At 39.3% G+C, this 17882-nt stretch overlaps 1 protein-coding gene across 2 annotated transcripts in view; it reads left to right on the top strand.

Moving 5' to 3' along the window:
* Positions 1-17882, top strand: part of angpt4 (angiopoietin 4) — a 195083-nt gene that overhangs the window by 140413 nt on the left and 36788 nt on the right. For both annotated transcript variants that reach the window (XM_039735558.1, XM_039735559.1), the window contains exon 4: positions 8732-8964. In XM_039735558.1, the coding sequence (XP_039591492.1) occupies positions 8732-8964 (233 nt within the window). The remainder of the gene's footprint in view (positions 1-8731; positions 8965-17882) is intronic.

Below are 17882 nucleotides of genomic sequence, written 5' to 3'. Positions count from 1 at the left end.
GTTAAGACCTTGGAGCTTAGATCTTTCTCTTGTATGCTTCACTTCATAACATTCTCAAACTGTGCTAAAGCCAGTTCAGATCTGCAGAGTTCAGAGTGCCAGTCCATCTCAATGCCCACTCATGTGTTGCACCCATCTTGTCCATGGGGATTTCTTAGAGTCACTAATAGATGTGACCATGAGATTCCTTATATATAAAATGAGATCCATACACATCATTTGACATAATTTTTTCTTTTGTTGTTATTTATTTCTCAAAAAATAAGCTAATATGCAGAAAATAAGTCAGGTCAAGTGGCTTTACTGTCATAACCTTCATACACAGTATTGTGGTATAGAGTGGCACAAAATAACATTCCCCAGGACCGCAGTAGAACAAATACATAGACACAGGACAAGTACAAGACAGGCAAAAAACTAAACTATAGTTTAAATAAATAAACAATGGGGTAAGTAAATAGCTAGTAATAATGTGAAATATATTATAATAAATAAATTAATAAATAAAAACACCACCTAGTAATATAAAACAACAGTAGTAACAAGTGCAACAAAAGTACAGCATCTAAATAAACTATTAAGAGCAGATCTTTCATTTTTCTCTGGGTTATTGGTTGAGGTCTTCGGTCATCCAGCTTGTTGTCCAGTGAGTAAACATTTAAGAGCAGGATAGAAGGGAGCACCAGCCTGACTGGAGTATTTTCTATCTTTATACGGACACCAGGTCACTCACTCACTTACCTCGCTTCTGTTTCTGTTCAAGTTGTTTACAGCGGAGGCTGATGTTTCTTTTAATAGATGATTTGTGTGAAGCCGTGTTCTCGCAGCCTGATCTTCGCAGATGCATAGGCTGCTCCTTTAATGCTAGGGTATTGTGGTATGTTGTATTGTGACTGTAGGTTTTCCACATACTATATGCATCACAATTCACATGAGAGATACTTAACACATTTTGCAACAAATTGCATGGACTCGGAGCAGCCGCAGTGTCTACACGAGCTACCATCAATCCTGAAGTAATCACTTTCCGAATGAGTTTATTCGTTTCTTTACTCACATTGAGGGAGTTTTTCCCTCTCCTCTTTTTATAGTACTGCTTCAGTTTATTGATGTTTTAGGGGCTTCATTTTTGCACAGCTTTCTTAATGTTCCAAGTTAGTGTGGTCGAGATCTGGACTTTCACTTGCTTGTTCAAATTAATTTTTCAGCATTTCTTCTATAAATTTACTTATATACTTAAAATATTCGTCTTGCTACATGATGTAGTTTCAGCCAAGGTTTAGCTGTCTGACAGATGACCTAACAATTTCCTTGAAAATATTCTGGAACACATTTATAGTGTTTTCAATATTTCAAGGTCCCCGGACTACAGAAGAATCCCACACCATCACCACTCCTTCATCTAATCTGACACCACTTGTGAGGTTCTTGGGATGATATGCAGTGCATAATTTTGGCCAAAAATGATTGTTAGGCAATAGGTAGGGTCTCATCCCAGGTGCAAATGTGTTTTCTTTTTATTTGATTTTAGTCCTTTAAAAATAATGTTGTATAATTTATTATTAAATATATTTATGTTTTCTCCTTCCTTGTATTTTAACACTCTAGTATTATTTTGTCTCATTATGTTAATCGTGTATTCATTAACCTTTTCTGGTATGTACTTTAACCTCTTTATGTTGAACTGAAATGGGTGGGGCCACCTGTCACTCAATCTGTGGGATCGCCCCAAGGACTATAAAAGTCTGAGTAACCCATAAACTAGCCACTGAGGAATTCACTTTCAGCCGTTGATGTTCTGCTTCCATCCTTACAATACTTCTATTTGTTGGATTGATTTTTATGCTCATCTTTGGTTTTGATATCTGGATTACTGAGTTGGATTTTGTTTGGTTTTGGATAATTTCTTTTAGGCTTTATCCTTGTAGTTTGAAATTCATTCCTGTTTGACTTTTTTTATAATGAGCATTATCATTATTATTAAAAAGAAAATGTTTTTTTATTTGTGGCAGGGGTTTTTATATTAGTTAGGGGTTTGGTTTCTGATTCTGTACATGTAACACTTATCTTAGGGGTTTTTGAGATTTCTGAATATGAATGTAAAGTATAGTTTTGGAAATGTCAAACACTTTAACACTAGAATCCCTGAAGCCTGCAAAAATATTTGTAATGCTGGGCCACCTTTTACTCACAGTCCTCATCACTGCAGCCTGCTATCCCACCCCTCACCAAGGCAGCTGGTCAGACACAAAATTCTCACAGCTGAAGTCTGTTTATCTGGGAGTGCCATATCTGGAATTGTATATGAAAATAATATATTGTTATTTGAAATACATACATTTTACGTGTGTTCAGTCTACAATGATTTGTGTAAATATAGGATGACATTTCTTGTTGAACACTGTTTTATCTTGGTAGAGTAATATATTACTCTACTTTCCCCTTTTGTATTATTAATGTGTAGCCTTTGTCAGAATGCCTCAAATCTCCCAGACTTACCACTGTTTATAAGGTATTGTACCATATAACTTCTCCCCACCTTCCCTTCTACATGTATAACCTCAGGCAATTAGGTGTAGTAAAAGACAAGCAGGAGTTAAGTTACACTTTAAATAATGTATTATTGATAATATTCATAAATAATAGCAATAGGCAAAACACAAGTAAATATTGGCAACCATACAATCTTGATAAATGCTAATGTGTAGTTTCAGGCGGCACAGAACTTATTTGATAGAGACTTTAAATGTCTCTAGTTAAGTCCTCATATGGCTGCCAAGCTGTGCTCTTCATTGTGTTGTCCTTTTCTGTTCATGGTGTGTGAGGTGCTCCTTCATCAGTTGGCAAGAGAGAGAGAGAGAGACAGAGGGGTAAAGAAAGCAAATTTATAGATTCTCTGTCCAAACCCTACAGCCAATAGGGCTTCATGGTACTTAAAGGCTTCTGGTACAAGTCAATTCCAATCAGCCATACTTCAGACCAATGGGGCATAGAATACCTTCATACCTGCCCTCCAAAAACCATTTGTTAAGGTGAAGCTTGCCAGCTAGATAGTTGACAATCATGTGGGGGTTGATTGAGAGAGTCCTGCAGAGAATCACTTGCCAAAGTTGTTTGAGGCACTTCACCCAACCCTGTCATAAAATTACAATGGGACTTAATCCTAAAATGTTAACATTGATGTAAACTGTGTAATGTGTGAAGACTGAAGTCCAAATATCAAATAAATACTTTCACAAAAGGTATAACAAAACAAGTGTGCTTTCTTTCAAGAATAAAACCGAAGAAAAAAGAAATTGTTCAATGTATGTGTTACTGGTAGTGTGTAAAAACTGAAGCCCAAATACCAATCGATACGAAGTCAAGATGTTTGCATGAATGTGTGTGTTTGTGTCTTTCACAGTAGAACGCGGTGGTCTCACAGATACCTGCTTCGCTGGTGCTGGTAAGAACTGCTGCTTTGTAATCAAGACATTGTTGGTTCAATCCCAGGTCCTCTCTACACACAGCACTTTGAGTGATGGGCTGCTTTTACTGTTACTATTATATAATAAGAACTTACATTTGATTTGAGTCTCTAACAATTAATTGAAACAAATGTGCTTCTATTCAAAAATAAACATGAATAAAAAGCGAATTAAAAAAATCGTACATACTGTAAGTTAAAGTCTTAACAGCTTGTGTAAAATTATGGTACTTGTAAAAGTTTGCATTTTTTTATTAAATTTTATTCTCTCAGTTACATTCGCGCTCCCACCACCCCGATCAGAAACTGTTAGTTTTCAAATACGTGGTGTAATGAAACAAGTGTTTTTTATGTGAGATTGTTTTTATTCAGTTTTATTCTTTAATAACAGCATACTTATTTCATTGATTTGTTAGAGACTCATATCAAATCTATGTTTTTATTATATAATGGTAACAATAATAGCAGCCCACTACTCAAAGCACTAAATACAGGAAGGACCGAGAATTGAACCAGCAACACCTTGATTACGAAGTACCAGATCTTACCCCTGCACCAGAAAAGCAAGTATAAGTAAAGCTGCCATGTTTCCATTGTGAAAGACGCAAACACACACATGCATGCAAACATCTTAACGTCATATTGATTGATGTTTGGGCTTTGGTTTTCACACGTTGACAACAGTCGATTTACACATTTGCTAAACAAAATATCGGTGCACAATTATGCCATGATAAGGAAGTGCAAGTAAAATTAAGTTGGCCTGGCATTACGAATATTTTCACAGGATTTAAGGATTCTACTGATAAGACATTTTTTTTGCACCATCTCACTTGCCATTTTGTATTTTCTTGATCGCCTCCATTTTGGGTTTTCCTTTTCAGGCCTTCTTCATGTATTGCTAAGTGTGTCACGACCTTCAGGTAATGATGTAACAAATGAAATGGCATCCAGGATTTCACCGCCTTATTTGGGTTTCAGATTCAAAACCCCTTATTAAATCACCCTTCAAAAAGAATCTGTTTTTCTAATGTTTCTCTGGTTTTTGACTTTTTAATCTCAGATTTTTCAACATGGTTTTTGTCTCTCATTTTGGCTTTAAGGAAGAATCCTGTGTTTTTGATCCTTCTCTGCATACTTGTCTATCTCTTGATTAACTCTTAAACCGCTACATACTTGGTGGGGTTCATGAACCCCTGGACGCCGAATAAATTTTTGCTGCACTTTTTAAGGAAGTGTCACAATTCACCAAGAAAAAGTGAAATTTTAATGGAACATATATTTTTGTTTCATGCAAAGACCATCACAATTACTGCAACACTGATCATTTTACGCACTGCCAATAAACTGTAAAACCTATAAAAAAAACTGCTTCAACAATCCATTATTATATGTACATGGCGCAACTGAGGCCATTAATGAAATTCAGTAAATCACCAAGCCAAAGGCATTTGAACTGGCTGCATGCAAGCACACAGAGGCCAACGCTGATGCTTGCAGGCTGGTGTAGTGCAGCGGCTGAATCCTAGAAACAATGATGCTGATTCGCTTAGGGGCGGCAGTGGTCATGAGCTGGCTGCTCAACGAACTGATTGAGCTGACTGATCAGCTCCGGCGTGCTGGAAAATTCCACTGGGAAATGACTATAGCCGGTTGCGGTGTTCAACGTACGTACGTCACCAAATATACTCGGCTCCGCCGTGCTGAAAAATTGCATTGGGAACTGACTATAGCTGGTTGCGGTGGTTTAAGGGTTAACAGTATGGTTTCTCTTCCTTTAAACTTGGGCATCTTTGTGGAGTGTATGCCTTATGCTTGTTTCTTCAGTTTGGGGGCCAGGCTTACTTTGGGCATTGAATTTGGCTTTAAATTTCTAGTTTTGAGGCCTAGTTTTTGGAGTGAAGTCTTTTGTGAGTGTTGACTAGCTGGCAAATGGTGTTGTACATAAGATCCAAATAAGTCCCTTTGGTCTTGTCTATCTAGATTAGGGGTGTAGTGCGCTAGTTCTGGAGGGCCACAATGGCTACAGGTTTTCATTCCAATCACCTTCTTAATTAGTGACCTGTTTTTGCTGCTAATTAACTTCTTTTGTCTTAGTTTTAATGAACTCAACTCAGACCCCTTAGTTCTTTCTTTTTCCTTAATTAGCAACCAAACAATAATGAAACACAAAACGAGCCGCCACATGACCAGGGTCCTCATGTATAAATGGTGCGTATGCACAGTAATGTTGCGTAAGAACTTTTCCACGTTCAAATTGCGATATATAAAACCTACACTTGGCGTAAAGCCACGCACTTTTCCACGGTACTTCATACCTTGTCATACGCAAGTTCTCCGCTCGGTTTTGCAGACTGGCGGCACCCAGGTTCAAAGCAATGCTACTGTTCCTGTGTGGTTAAACCTTATTTTCCTGACGCGGCTTTATAAATACACTGAAACTAACTGCATATTGCTTATTAGTGTAATGCATCTGATTGTAATTAACTTGTAACAATATAATGGTCCAGGGAACAGCCATAGTATACCAAATACCATAACTGCTTTAGCGTTGTTGCTCTCATTGCACCTTTTTTTTCTTCTTTCAGCTGCTCCCGTTAAGGGTTGCCACAGCAGATCATCTTTTTCCATATTACTCTCACTGCACAACTCGGAGTATTTTTATCACTGTTTCTGAGTTTGAATCACAGCAGCAGCTGATCGGAAAGAGAATTATCGGGATACAGAATCAAGCACACACTACCTCAGCCACGGCAAAACGTTTCAAAGCCTTTCCTGTACGGACCTCGTGGTTCAGAAACAGTTTCATCCCAAGAACTTTAAACGCACTCAATCAATTGCTCCTTGTAGAACTGTTTGTACTTATAAATACAATAACCCCACTGTAAACTTGTACTACAGTTATAAAGCGCGCATTTACATATGATGACGATATCATTTTTAAGATGAAATGCAGCAAAATATGTTTATTATATTATACAGGTAAAACTTTAACTTCATTTAAATAATCCATATTCTTCACTGGGACTGACGTGAAGGATAGAATAATTAAACATGTACTACGAAGGTAGTTAAATGTTCCTTAAACGTTTTGAAGAATCGGCGCTCTAAGCTTACAGATGGCATAACGTCTATTACAGAGCTGATTGTGTGGCGATTGGTTACTTGGAGAAAGAAAAGCAAGGACTGCAGGGGCAGCAACGCCAATATATATTGAATATACAACAGAAAGAGAAAATAACGACACAACTAAAAACGCAGCGGCAAATTTCGACAAAAGTTAAACGCTTGTCTCATGAGCACAAGGCGGCTATGCAGTGTCTGCAACGGACGTGGCCATCCACCATGCATAAGATAACATATTGACATTGGACTTTCTCTATTGGATATAGAGCCGCCCATGAGTACTGCTGCAATAAATAATTTCTTTCGAAGGTCGCACACAATCACTGCGACGTGAAACCTATGTTTAATAACGTGCTTTAACTCCTATCATCATGAAAATGATATCACGTATACATCTCAGTATTTTAGTTATTCAGAGAGCTGTAATATCACGAATGTAATGGATTCTGTGTCCAGTTGGAGGAAGAGAGCCGGTTTAAGAAGCAAGTAGTGATTCACACACATAGAGCACATATAAGATTACATACAAAACAAAGCATTTAACGTGCTACTTTAATTACGATGTGATTTGAGAAACTGGTTAATTAAACGATTTTAAGGTGATGTTTGTGATATTCTACTTTAATGATTAAAGTGGAAATTTCGAGATTGAAGTTGACATTTCGTGCTTTTTCCCCACTGTGTGCCTTATTTTTCTCGTTACCCTAATAAGCTTTCATATGATACTCAGATGGTGGGCTACAACTCACCTTTTCACGGCGACTTTTGAAGTTTCTCCAACACGCTATGTCACTCGATCAACTTCCTTTTGTTGATTATACCGCGTTTTTTTTGAACAAATAGTATGTTTTTCCTTTGCCTCCACTTGGTATTCGCTGAAATTCTTATATTTTCCCCCGTGCTTTTCCCATTGTCTTTTCACAGAAGGCTGAGCTTAAGGGCGATTTATATTGATTTGCATATTCTAAGAGGCGTAATTCTGGGAGGAGTTGGGGCGTTACATAATGCGCATGCACGAGCGTTAGTTTTCACGCTGACCGGGATTTATGTAGCGAAAGAACGTGGAAGTTGGAGTACGCACAGATTCCTGCATCTGGATTTTTCTGTGCGTAAGCACATTTTGGCTTTTGTGCTTACGCCATGTTATAGTGCGAATTCTACGCACGCGTTATACATGAGGCCCCAGCTAACCACATTATCTAAACATAAAGAAAGGTGAGGGTCTCGGTAAGATTGATCTCTCAGGTCAACAAAACATTTTGATGGTGTTCTTAGAAAAAAACAGAAAATCAACCGTTGTGGAAATGTCTGCTGTAGCAGAACGAGGGCAGCAGCAAGCTGTGGAATTAAGTAATGGGTTTAATTAACAGCAAAAATTGGCTTCTCATTAAGGAACTGGTTAAAGTGAAATTGGTTGGAGTTGGAAGACCCAGTTTGGTTGGTCATCTTCATTTGGCTGCCATTCAATGAAGAAAATAATCAATTGAGAGGACTGAATCCTTAAAAACAGGGCTGTTAAAATGAAGGGAAAAAAAGTTAATCAGCGGTGTAAACTGGTTAATTGTTAGAATGAAAACCTGCAACCACTGCGGCCCTCCAGACCCGGAGTTCAACACCCGTGATCTAGAGGGTGTTACTTCAGAACTTATGGTTCATACAAATGCAACTTTACACACCTCCATGATACTGCCATGTTCTTTTTGGGGAGAAGGGCCATGTCTCTGGCTACCATTGCAAGCCATGCCTTTCCAGTTATTTTCTGGCAGCGTAGTCAATTCAATGTAATATTTGCAATTTTGTGGTGCCTAAATGCAGATACTGAGTTCATTGCACTTTCTCTGAGAAGTATCTGATTTTTAGATGAATTTTCTGGGGCACCCACTAATTGAAACTTTGTTAACTGTTTTTAATGTGCTTCATTTGTAAATAATCTCTCTTTCTCTCCCTCAAGGACTGAGTCTGGTGCCACAGAGGCCATAACTCAGTAAACTTTGATGACCAAACTCAGTCACTTCGGTGTCCCAGTGGACTGAAGCTGACACCTAAGATACTATTATTGACATTTGGCTTGGAATTCTGGAAGAAAAGCCACAGTAATTCTCTATCCTGTTTTTTTTTGTTTTTTTTCTTTATTTGTAGTGTTTTGGAAAACAAAGTCTTGGAAATTGAGGCAAAACATCGGTCAGAAGTGGAAAGTATCAAATTAGAGAAGGCGAGACTCCAGCAGATTGTGTCCCGCCAAACAAACACCATTGAGAGCTTGGAGAAACAGCTGCATTCAGCCAGTAACAACAACAGCGCTCTGCAGAAACAACAACTACAGCTGATGGACTCAGTTCGGACACTAGTAGATCTGGTCACACAAGGGAGAGGTAAGCCGACAGTGTGAGATACTTGTCAAATCATGTACTTGGCACACAGAGATGCGTGGCATTGCCAGAAGTGTCATCAGGTACTTTCTTGTAGCTGATGTGCCAAAGACAACATCTGGCATTGACATAAAGGCCTGCTTATTTGATGCAGCTGGTTAAACTTACATCTGGGAATGTTAGCCACCAAGGCTGAAGATGGTGGCAGTGTGAGTACCTGTCAGACTGAAAGAAGCTAATGAATCTCTCGTTAAAATACTTTTCCAAAATATTTCATGCAGATCCTGTCGGGTGTTAACTTGTATGGCTTGATATGAGGGAGATTTGTGGATCAAGCACTCCTTAATCCACTCCCCTGTCCAGGAAAAAGAACTTTAAAGAATCCATCAAGAAGCACCAAACTAATGAAAACATTTGTGAACATTTTGTTCTCCTTTGATGTCAAATCTCTAATATTTTACCAAAAAAAAAAATTATACGGAAAAGATTATTTCAGACAAGATTGCGTCCATTAACATGTAAAATGAATTTGCGCTGAATCAGAAGAATGAAATTACTCAGTGGAGTTCTCAAACAGCTTTAAAAGGAGACCTTGGAAACTATAGAAAATAATAATTTTATGAGGGTCATGGACCCCATATTTAATAAGGACTGAGTATGTGTCCCACACACTTTTGAAATAATAATAATAGTACTAAAAATGATACATTTATTTATATCGCACCTTTCCCATATTCAAAGCCCTTCACAATTATTCGAAGGAATACAACAGGAATGGGTGGCACGGTGGCGCAGCGGTAGTGCTGCTGCCTCGCAGTAAGGAGACCTGGGTTTGCTTCCTGGGTCCTCCCCACGTGGAGTTTGCATGTTCTCCCTGTGTCTGTGTGGGTTTCCTCCAGGTGCTCCAGTTTCCTTCCACAGACCAAACACATGCAGGTTAGGTCCTAAATTGTCCCTAGTGTGTGCTTGGTGGGTGTGTGTGTGCCCTGCGGTTTGTTCCTGCCTTGTGCCCTGTGCTGGCTGGGATTGGCTCCAGCAGACCCCCATGACCCTGTAGTTAGGATATAGCAGGTTGGACAATGACTGACTGACAACAGGAATAAAAGGAAAGATGACATTAAAACCTAAATAATGTCAAACATTAAACTTTGAATAATAGATAAGATTAAGAAACAAAGAAGAAAGCCATCATCACATAACACAATTTGTGCACACTCACATGTAAGATTATAAATGTAGATGTTACAATCACCCACGATGATAAGGAACAATGAATAGAACAGGGCAGGGGTCCTCAATCACAGTCCTGGAGGGTCACAGTGGCTACAGGTTTCATTCCAGCCAGTTTCCTAATTAGAACTCAGTCCTTGCTGATAATGAAACCTGGGATTTAACTGTATGATTTGTTAGCACTTTCATTCAAATTAAATTGTAGATCTGAGGTCCTAAATTACGGTCCTGAAGGTCCACAATGGCTGCCGGTTTTTACTTCAAACAATTTCTTAATTAGAACCCTTTTATTTACTACTAAAGTATTTGGGCTTAGTTTTAATTATCTTGCCTGTTACAATTCTGAAACTTTAATTCCATCCATCCATTATCCAACCTGCTATATCCTAACTACAGGGTCACGGGGGTCTGCTGGAGCCAATCCCAGCCAACACAGGGCACAAGGCAGGAACCAATCCTGGGCAGGGTGCCAACCCACCGCAGGAACCTTTAATTGCCTATTTTAGTTTAAGTTTTCATTGTTGCCATTATTTCATAATGAAATGCAGATAACCAATAAACCAGCAGCTTTCCAGCTAATGTGCTTCCTTTTAAACCTGTGTGTATGCACCATGAAGAATCAGTGTTAAAAAAATGAGAGGTGAATTGGAAGGAACATTAAGTTTAAAACTGTTCTGGTCCACAAAACACATGAATAAAGAAGGAAACTCTACAGTGTTTTTATAACTTTTATATTCTAGTTTCTTCAAAATAGCCACCCTTTGCTCTGATTACTGCTTTGCACACTCTTGGCATTCTCTCGATGAACTTCAACAGGTAGTCACCTGAAATGGTTTTCACTTCACAGGTGTGCCTTATCAGGGTTATTTAGTGGAATTTCTTGCTTTATCAATGGGGTTGGGACCAGCAGTTGTGTTGTGCAGAAGTCAGGTTAGTTGGACGATCATTTATTTTTCAACAGGACAATGACCCCAAAAACACCTCCAGGCTGTGTAAGGGCTATTTGACCAAGAAGGAGTGTGATGGAGTGCTGTAAATGGTCATGAAAATAAAGAAGACACATTGAATGAGGAGGTGTGTCCAAACTTTTGGCCTGTACTATATATATATCTGTGGTGGGTTGGCACCCTGCCCAGGATTGGTCCTTGCCTTGTGCCCTGTGTTGGCTGGGATTGGCTCCAGCAGACCCCCGTGACCCTGTGTTCGGATTCAGCGGGTTGGATAATGGATGGATGGATGGATATATATATATATATATATATATATATGGAAGAGAAGGTCTCTGATACGTTTTGCATATTTGCAACTGAAGATCCACAAAGAGAGAAAATGAATCACGTATCATAAAGTAGTTTTTATTCCTGAGCTTTCAGCCACTGCCAGGGACCTTCATCAGACGATAATGATTAGACTTACAAGAATCAAAGGCAATATATAGAAAAAATACGCCCCCTCCTAATCTTACAGGCTCGGTCCCGGAAGTTACGTCAAAAGAGCCAGGTGGGATCTCCCGTGAATGGTCTACAGGAAAGGGAGAAAAAGAGTCAGTGCACTCTGCCACATCCCGGCATGCTTCGGAAGTGCCCTTACTCAAGCCCTTTGGCTGCCTCCCATGCGCACGTGTGTAACTATATATATATATATATATATATATATATATATATATATAAAATCCTAAGCCTAAAAGTGCAATGAATTTATGCCACATTTTTATGTCACTTTTTCGTCACACTTTAAATCAGGGTTATTTTAAAACCTACATATACGTGTTTGGTATTGTTTTCAGAATTTATCGAACATTAATGTGATGTTTTTAGATTCTTATTCTGCTTTTAAATTATAAACTAAAATATCAAAAACTCACATCCCACAATATGAGATTTTGTGCCAAGAGATTTAACCACGCCCGTGGCCGGAAATAAAAGACAAAGAGTAGAAGACAAATGCAGATCACGCGGCACGGTAGTAGCAGCAAGCCAGCAGCTGATTGAGCAAAGAGGAGGTAAAAAAAAACCTGTATTTGTTTCCCATTGTATCACCGTTTAAGAGGGGGTTTCGGAGGAGCGACTGTGTCTCCTTAGGGTGCGTTCAGATCCCCCTCTTCACAACGTGAAGTAGCTGGCGTGTAGCGCAGGCAAGGGGGGTTGGTGAACGAAGCGAGCAGGGGGTAAGCCCCCTAGTATATATATATATTGTAACAAAAGGTACTATATGGGCGCCTGACCCAACACAGATGGACACCGAGGCACGTGTAAAATAGATAAACATTTATTTTTCTTCACCTGTGATGCACGTCTTCCTTGTAATCCCCACAGGCATAGCAGAGTCCCAAGTGCACAAACACCAAATTAAACACACCGCTAAGTACTCTTTTTCTTCCTCCACCACTCCTGTCAGGCAACCTCGTTCTCCTCCTCCTGATTCTGGCCCCTGATTGGTGGTTGCTGGCCCCTTTTATAGTCCACCCAGAAGTGCTTCAGGTGGTTGATCGCCGAGTTCCGGCTGCACTTCCGGGTGTGGCGAATATGCTGCCCATACAGGCTCAGGATTCCCAGCTGCAGCAACCCCTGGCAGTGCCTGTGGGGCCCAACAGGGCTGCTCCCAACTCCAATTCCCTTGAAGTCCTGCAGGAAACTGAGGCACTGCTCCAACCCAGAGGGGCGGCCATCTAATGTCCAGGGGGAGGTACTGCACCGCCCAGGGCTGCTCCCCCTGAATATATGGACCTCGACCGTCTGCCACAATATATATATATATATATATAAACTGCTCAAAAAAATTAAAGGAACACTTTGAAAACACATCAGATCTCAATGGGGAAAAAATCCTGCTGGATAGCTCTACTGATAAGGACTGGATAATGTGTTAGGAACAAAAGGATGCCACGTCATTTGATGGAAATGAAAATCATCAACCTACAAAATGCAAAATTGAAAGACACCTTAAAGTGAAAAAATGATGCGGCAGGCTAGTCCATTTTGCCAAAATTTCATTACAGCAACTCCAAATCGTACTCAGTAGTTTGTATGAACCCCACATGCTTGTATGCATGCTTGACAACGTCGGTGGGGACATGCTCCTAATGAGACAACGGATTGTGTCCTGGAGGATCTCCTCCCAGATCTTAACCAGGGCATCACTGAGCTCCTGGACTATCTGATGTGTCACCTGGTGGTGTCAGATGGTCCAAAACATAATATCACACCCAAAGGTGTTCTACTGGATTTAGGTGAGGTGAGCACGGGGCATTTCTCTCACCACAGGAGGTTAGGCATTGTTGTGCACCAGGAGGAACCCAGGACCCACTGCACCAGCATAGAGTCTGAAAATGGGCCCAAGGATTTCATCTCAATACCTAATGGCAGTCAAGTTGCCATTGTCTAGCCTGTAGCCATGGATATGCCTCCCCAGACCATCACTGACCCACCACCAAACCGGTCATGCTGAACAATGTGGTGGAGATGTAGGTTGGAATTGAAGAAATTGCTTCTGTGGACAGGTGTGCTTTATACACATAATGAGTTGAAATCAGGAATATCTGTAATTGACTGATTGATTGCAATCTGTGTGCCACATGGACACACAGCCAATCTGTGGGAGCCAGAATTCTGGCTGGGTTGTAGGGGATCAAATACTTATTTCACTCAATGACATGAAAATCAATTTAGAACTTTTATGTAATGTGTTTTTTCTGGATTTTTGGTTGATTATCTGTCTCTCTCCATTGACATGAAACTACCATAAAAATAAGAGATATGTTCATTTCTCTCTAAGTGAGATGACTTAGAAATTCAGCAGGGGATCAAATACTTTTTTCCCCCACTATATATATTGTGGAGGCTGGCCCAGACACAGACAGGAAGACACAAAGACTTTCAGCTTTAATTCAGTTGGTTGAACAAAACGATTGCATAAAATGTGAGTCAACTAAAACATTTTTGAACACAATCCCTTCATTTCAGGGGCTCAAAAGTATTTGGACAATTGACTCAAAGGCTATTTCATGGGCAGGTGTGTTCAAGTCCGTCGTTATGTCCTTATCAATTAAGCAGATAAAAGGCCTGGAGTTGATTTGAGGTGTGGTGCTTGCATGTAAAAGATTTTGCTAAGAACAGACAACATGCGGTCAAAGGAGCTGTCCATGCAGGTGAAAGAAGCCATCCTTAAGCTGCGAAAACAGAAAAAACCCATCCGAGAAATTGCTACAATATTACGAGTGGCAAAATCTACAGTTTGGTACATCCTGAGAAAGAAAGCAAGCACTGATGAACTCAGCAACAATGGTGGATGATCGCAGAATCATTTCAATGGTGAAGAGAAACCCCTTTACAACAGCCAACTAAGTGAACAACACTCTCCAGGGGGTCAGCGCATCGATATCCAAGTCTACCATAATTTGAAGACTGCATGAAAGTAAATACAGAGGGTGCACTGCAAGGTGCAAGCCACTCATAAGCCTCAAGAATAGAAAGGCTAGATTGGACTTTGCTAAAGAACATCTAAAAAAGCCAGCACAGTTCTGGAAAAACATTCTTTGGACAGATGAAACCAAGATCAACCTCAACCAGAATGATGGCAAGAAAAAAGTATGGAGAAGGTGTGGAACAGCTCATTATCCAAAGCATACCACATCATCTGTAAAACACGGTGGAGGGAGGCAGTGTGATGGCTTGGGTGTGCATGGCTGCCAGTGGCACTGGGACACTAGTGTTTATTGATGATGTGACACAGGACAGAAGCAGCCGAATGAATTCTGAGGTGTTCAGAGACATACTGTCTGCTCAAATCCAGCTAAATGCAGTCAAATTGAATGGGCGGTTTAATGATACAGATGGACAATGACCCAAAACATACAGCCAAAGCAACCCAGGAGTTTATTAAAGCAAAGAAGTGGAAAATTCTTGAATGGCCAAGTCAGTCACCTGATCTTAACCCAACTGAGCATGCATTTCACTTACTGAAGACTAAACTTCGACAGAAAGGCCCACAAACAAACAGCAACTGAAAGTAAAGCCGCTGCAGTAAAGGCCTGGCAGAGCATTAAAAGGAGGAAACCCAGCATCTGGTGATGTCCAGGAGTTCAAGACTTCAGGCTGGCATTGCCAGCAAAGGGTTTTCAACCAAGTATTAGAAATGAACATTTTATTTCCAGTTGTTTAATTTGTCCAATTACTTTTGAGCCCCTGAAATGAAGGGATTGTGTTAAAAAAATGCTTTAGTTGCCTCACATTTTTATGCAATCGTTTTGTTCAACCCACTGAATTAAAGCTGAAAGTCTGCACTTCAACTGCATCTGAGTTGTTTCATTTAAAATTCATTGTGGTAATGTACAGAACCAAAATTAGAAAAAAATGTTGTCTCTGTCCAAATATTTACGGCCCTAACTGTATATTATATATATAATCCGACTAGTTCTTGCAAATTCAGTCCTCTGCAATGGGGCTTCATAGTCCTCCTACTCAACTTAGTGATTGGCCTTTTGGCACAATATGTACATTCCAAAGAACCTAGTAAAGTCATTACTGTAAATCTTTGGGAAAAATATGGTAATATACAAAACACTACATTTTGGAAAAGACCACCTGTTTATATGAAAGTAATTTATGTGTGAGCTCTTGCTGTATGTGCTGACTGACCGCAGTCATTTGCACCTCAACTTTGCCAACAGCAACTTCGTCTAAAATGTTCAATACTCCCATAAGGCATGAGAATTTTTACTTTATTTTTATTTTTTTTCTAAAGTAAGCTAATGTTCCTAGATTAGGGTAAACTGACATGGGCAAAATAACAATGCAGGAGGTGGGCAAGACATATTGTACATTAAGAAAATAAACACAAAACTAAATATATAAAGTATCGGATAGTTTTCTGTTCAGAGGGCATAGTTTATTCAAATTATTTTTGGCATAAACTCGTGAAATGATTTTACTGAAAATGTCATCTGTGTAAAGTAACACACTCAAGAGGAATGAGATTTTAGATTTCTAAGGAAAAAGCCATTTAAGAATGGGAAAACAAATATGGTGCACTAGGATGCCACCAGCATTGCCTTATGTGCAGGCTTTATAATGAGCACTGAAAGGATTCATGGACAGCAGTGATGACATTGTGATCCAGAGCAGCCTTTAAAGCAGCTTGAGGTTCTCCTCCTCCTGAACTGCCAACTCCAGGGCGGTAAAGGAGACGGACTGACTCATGAATCCTCTGGCCTCTCCTAAAACCCTTCCTGGGTCTCCAATAACTGAGTCACAGTGGGCTTGTGTAAAAAGTTACCGGGGTGAAACTTGTGCCAAGGGTGTTAATCAGGAGTGGATGAAAGAATGGTAAAGAAATTAAATTGGGGTCAAATATGCTGAGAAGACTTTCAATTCCAATATACAGTAAGTAAGTTAAAATTGTGAAAGTGTCTTTTGTGAAATGCAAAACCTTAGATGCAAATAGTAGTGTGCTGATGTTTAAAAATCTGACATTAGTGCTGTGTTCCATCATGAAATGTTAGTAACGTGACATAAAAACTGATGTCGTTGTCAACAAAATGTTAAATAGAAATGGTGGCACCCATGCCAAAACAGTTAAACAAAATGTATTTCATAGAAACAATGAGATTGAGAACAGAGAAAGAAACAATGCACAGGCAGCCATTACATGAATTGCTGGCCTTTGAACAGTATGGGGTTTGGGGACAGGGAAGGCCATTACTCAGCTGCAGCATCAGAGGCACAACATAAAGACCACAGAGCACACAATTTAAAGGACAACAAATCATAGTTTAGTCATAACAAAATAATACTAAATAAACAAACATCAGTCACGACGTGTATAGTAATACATAAAAAAAAAAATAAAAGGAAAAAATATCCGAGCTAGGGACGGCCATAACAAACATTAGCTTTGGACCGTGAATAATATCTGTTTAGTTAGGTTCATGTCAAACCTATTTTTCTTATTGTTATTATTTTTTTATCATTTTTAATTCTGATATCATCACATCACCATTTTGGCCTTCAGTCTTTGTTTGAATCATGTTGTTTGTAGCAATGACACACTTTGATGGTGTTATGATATACTCAACAAAAAACTGTCAAAAAGAGGGTGCAGGCCTAAAATATCACAAAAAGCAAGACTTCACTAATCTACCTAATATATAGGCTTTACCCAGGCTGCACAGGCCCAAAAGCTCAAGCTTAACTAGTTAAAAAACACTTTAGGTGTTCGAAATACACAAAAATGCCCTTCAAGGGAGAGGATAACACTAACCTCTGGCTAGAGACGAGAAAGACACATAAAAAATCTTTACAAATAAAGAATTTACTTATAATAAACAAAAGGAGAACAAAATGTCATATAGAGGTAAAAAAGCCAACATAAAGCAAAAGAGTGTGTCTGAAAGACAACTCAAAGTCAACAAATCCAAATATGATATCCAAAGGCAATATTCAATAAACAGAAGCAAAAATCAGCAACCTAGAAATCCAAAAAAATATATGTATATATGACTTGATCTGAACTACTGGACACCCAATGAACCTCTGAGGGACCTAAATCATCAACCAGAATAGAAAGGCTCAGGGTGGTCTCTCAGCAGTAAACTAATAGTGACCCGACCTCTTGATGTTCCACCAAGAGAACACAAGGAGATTAGCCACAAAACATAAACACACCATACATAAAAACTAAATAGTATTTAAACA

This window comes from Polypterus senegalus, chromosome 14 (genome assembly GCF_016835505.1).
Source record: "Polypterus senegalus isolate Bchr_013 chromosome 14, ASM1683550v1, whole genome shotgun sequence".
Taxonomy (NCBI): Eukaryota; Metazoa; Chordata; class Cladistia; order Polypteriformes; family Polypteridae; genus Polypterus; species Polypterus senegalus.
Note: the sequence above shows the minus strand (reverse complement) of the source record. Positions and strands in the feature narration are given on the sequence as shown.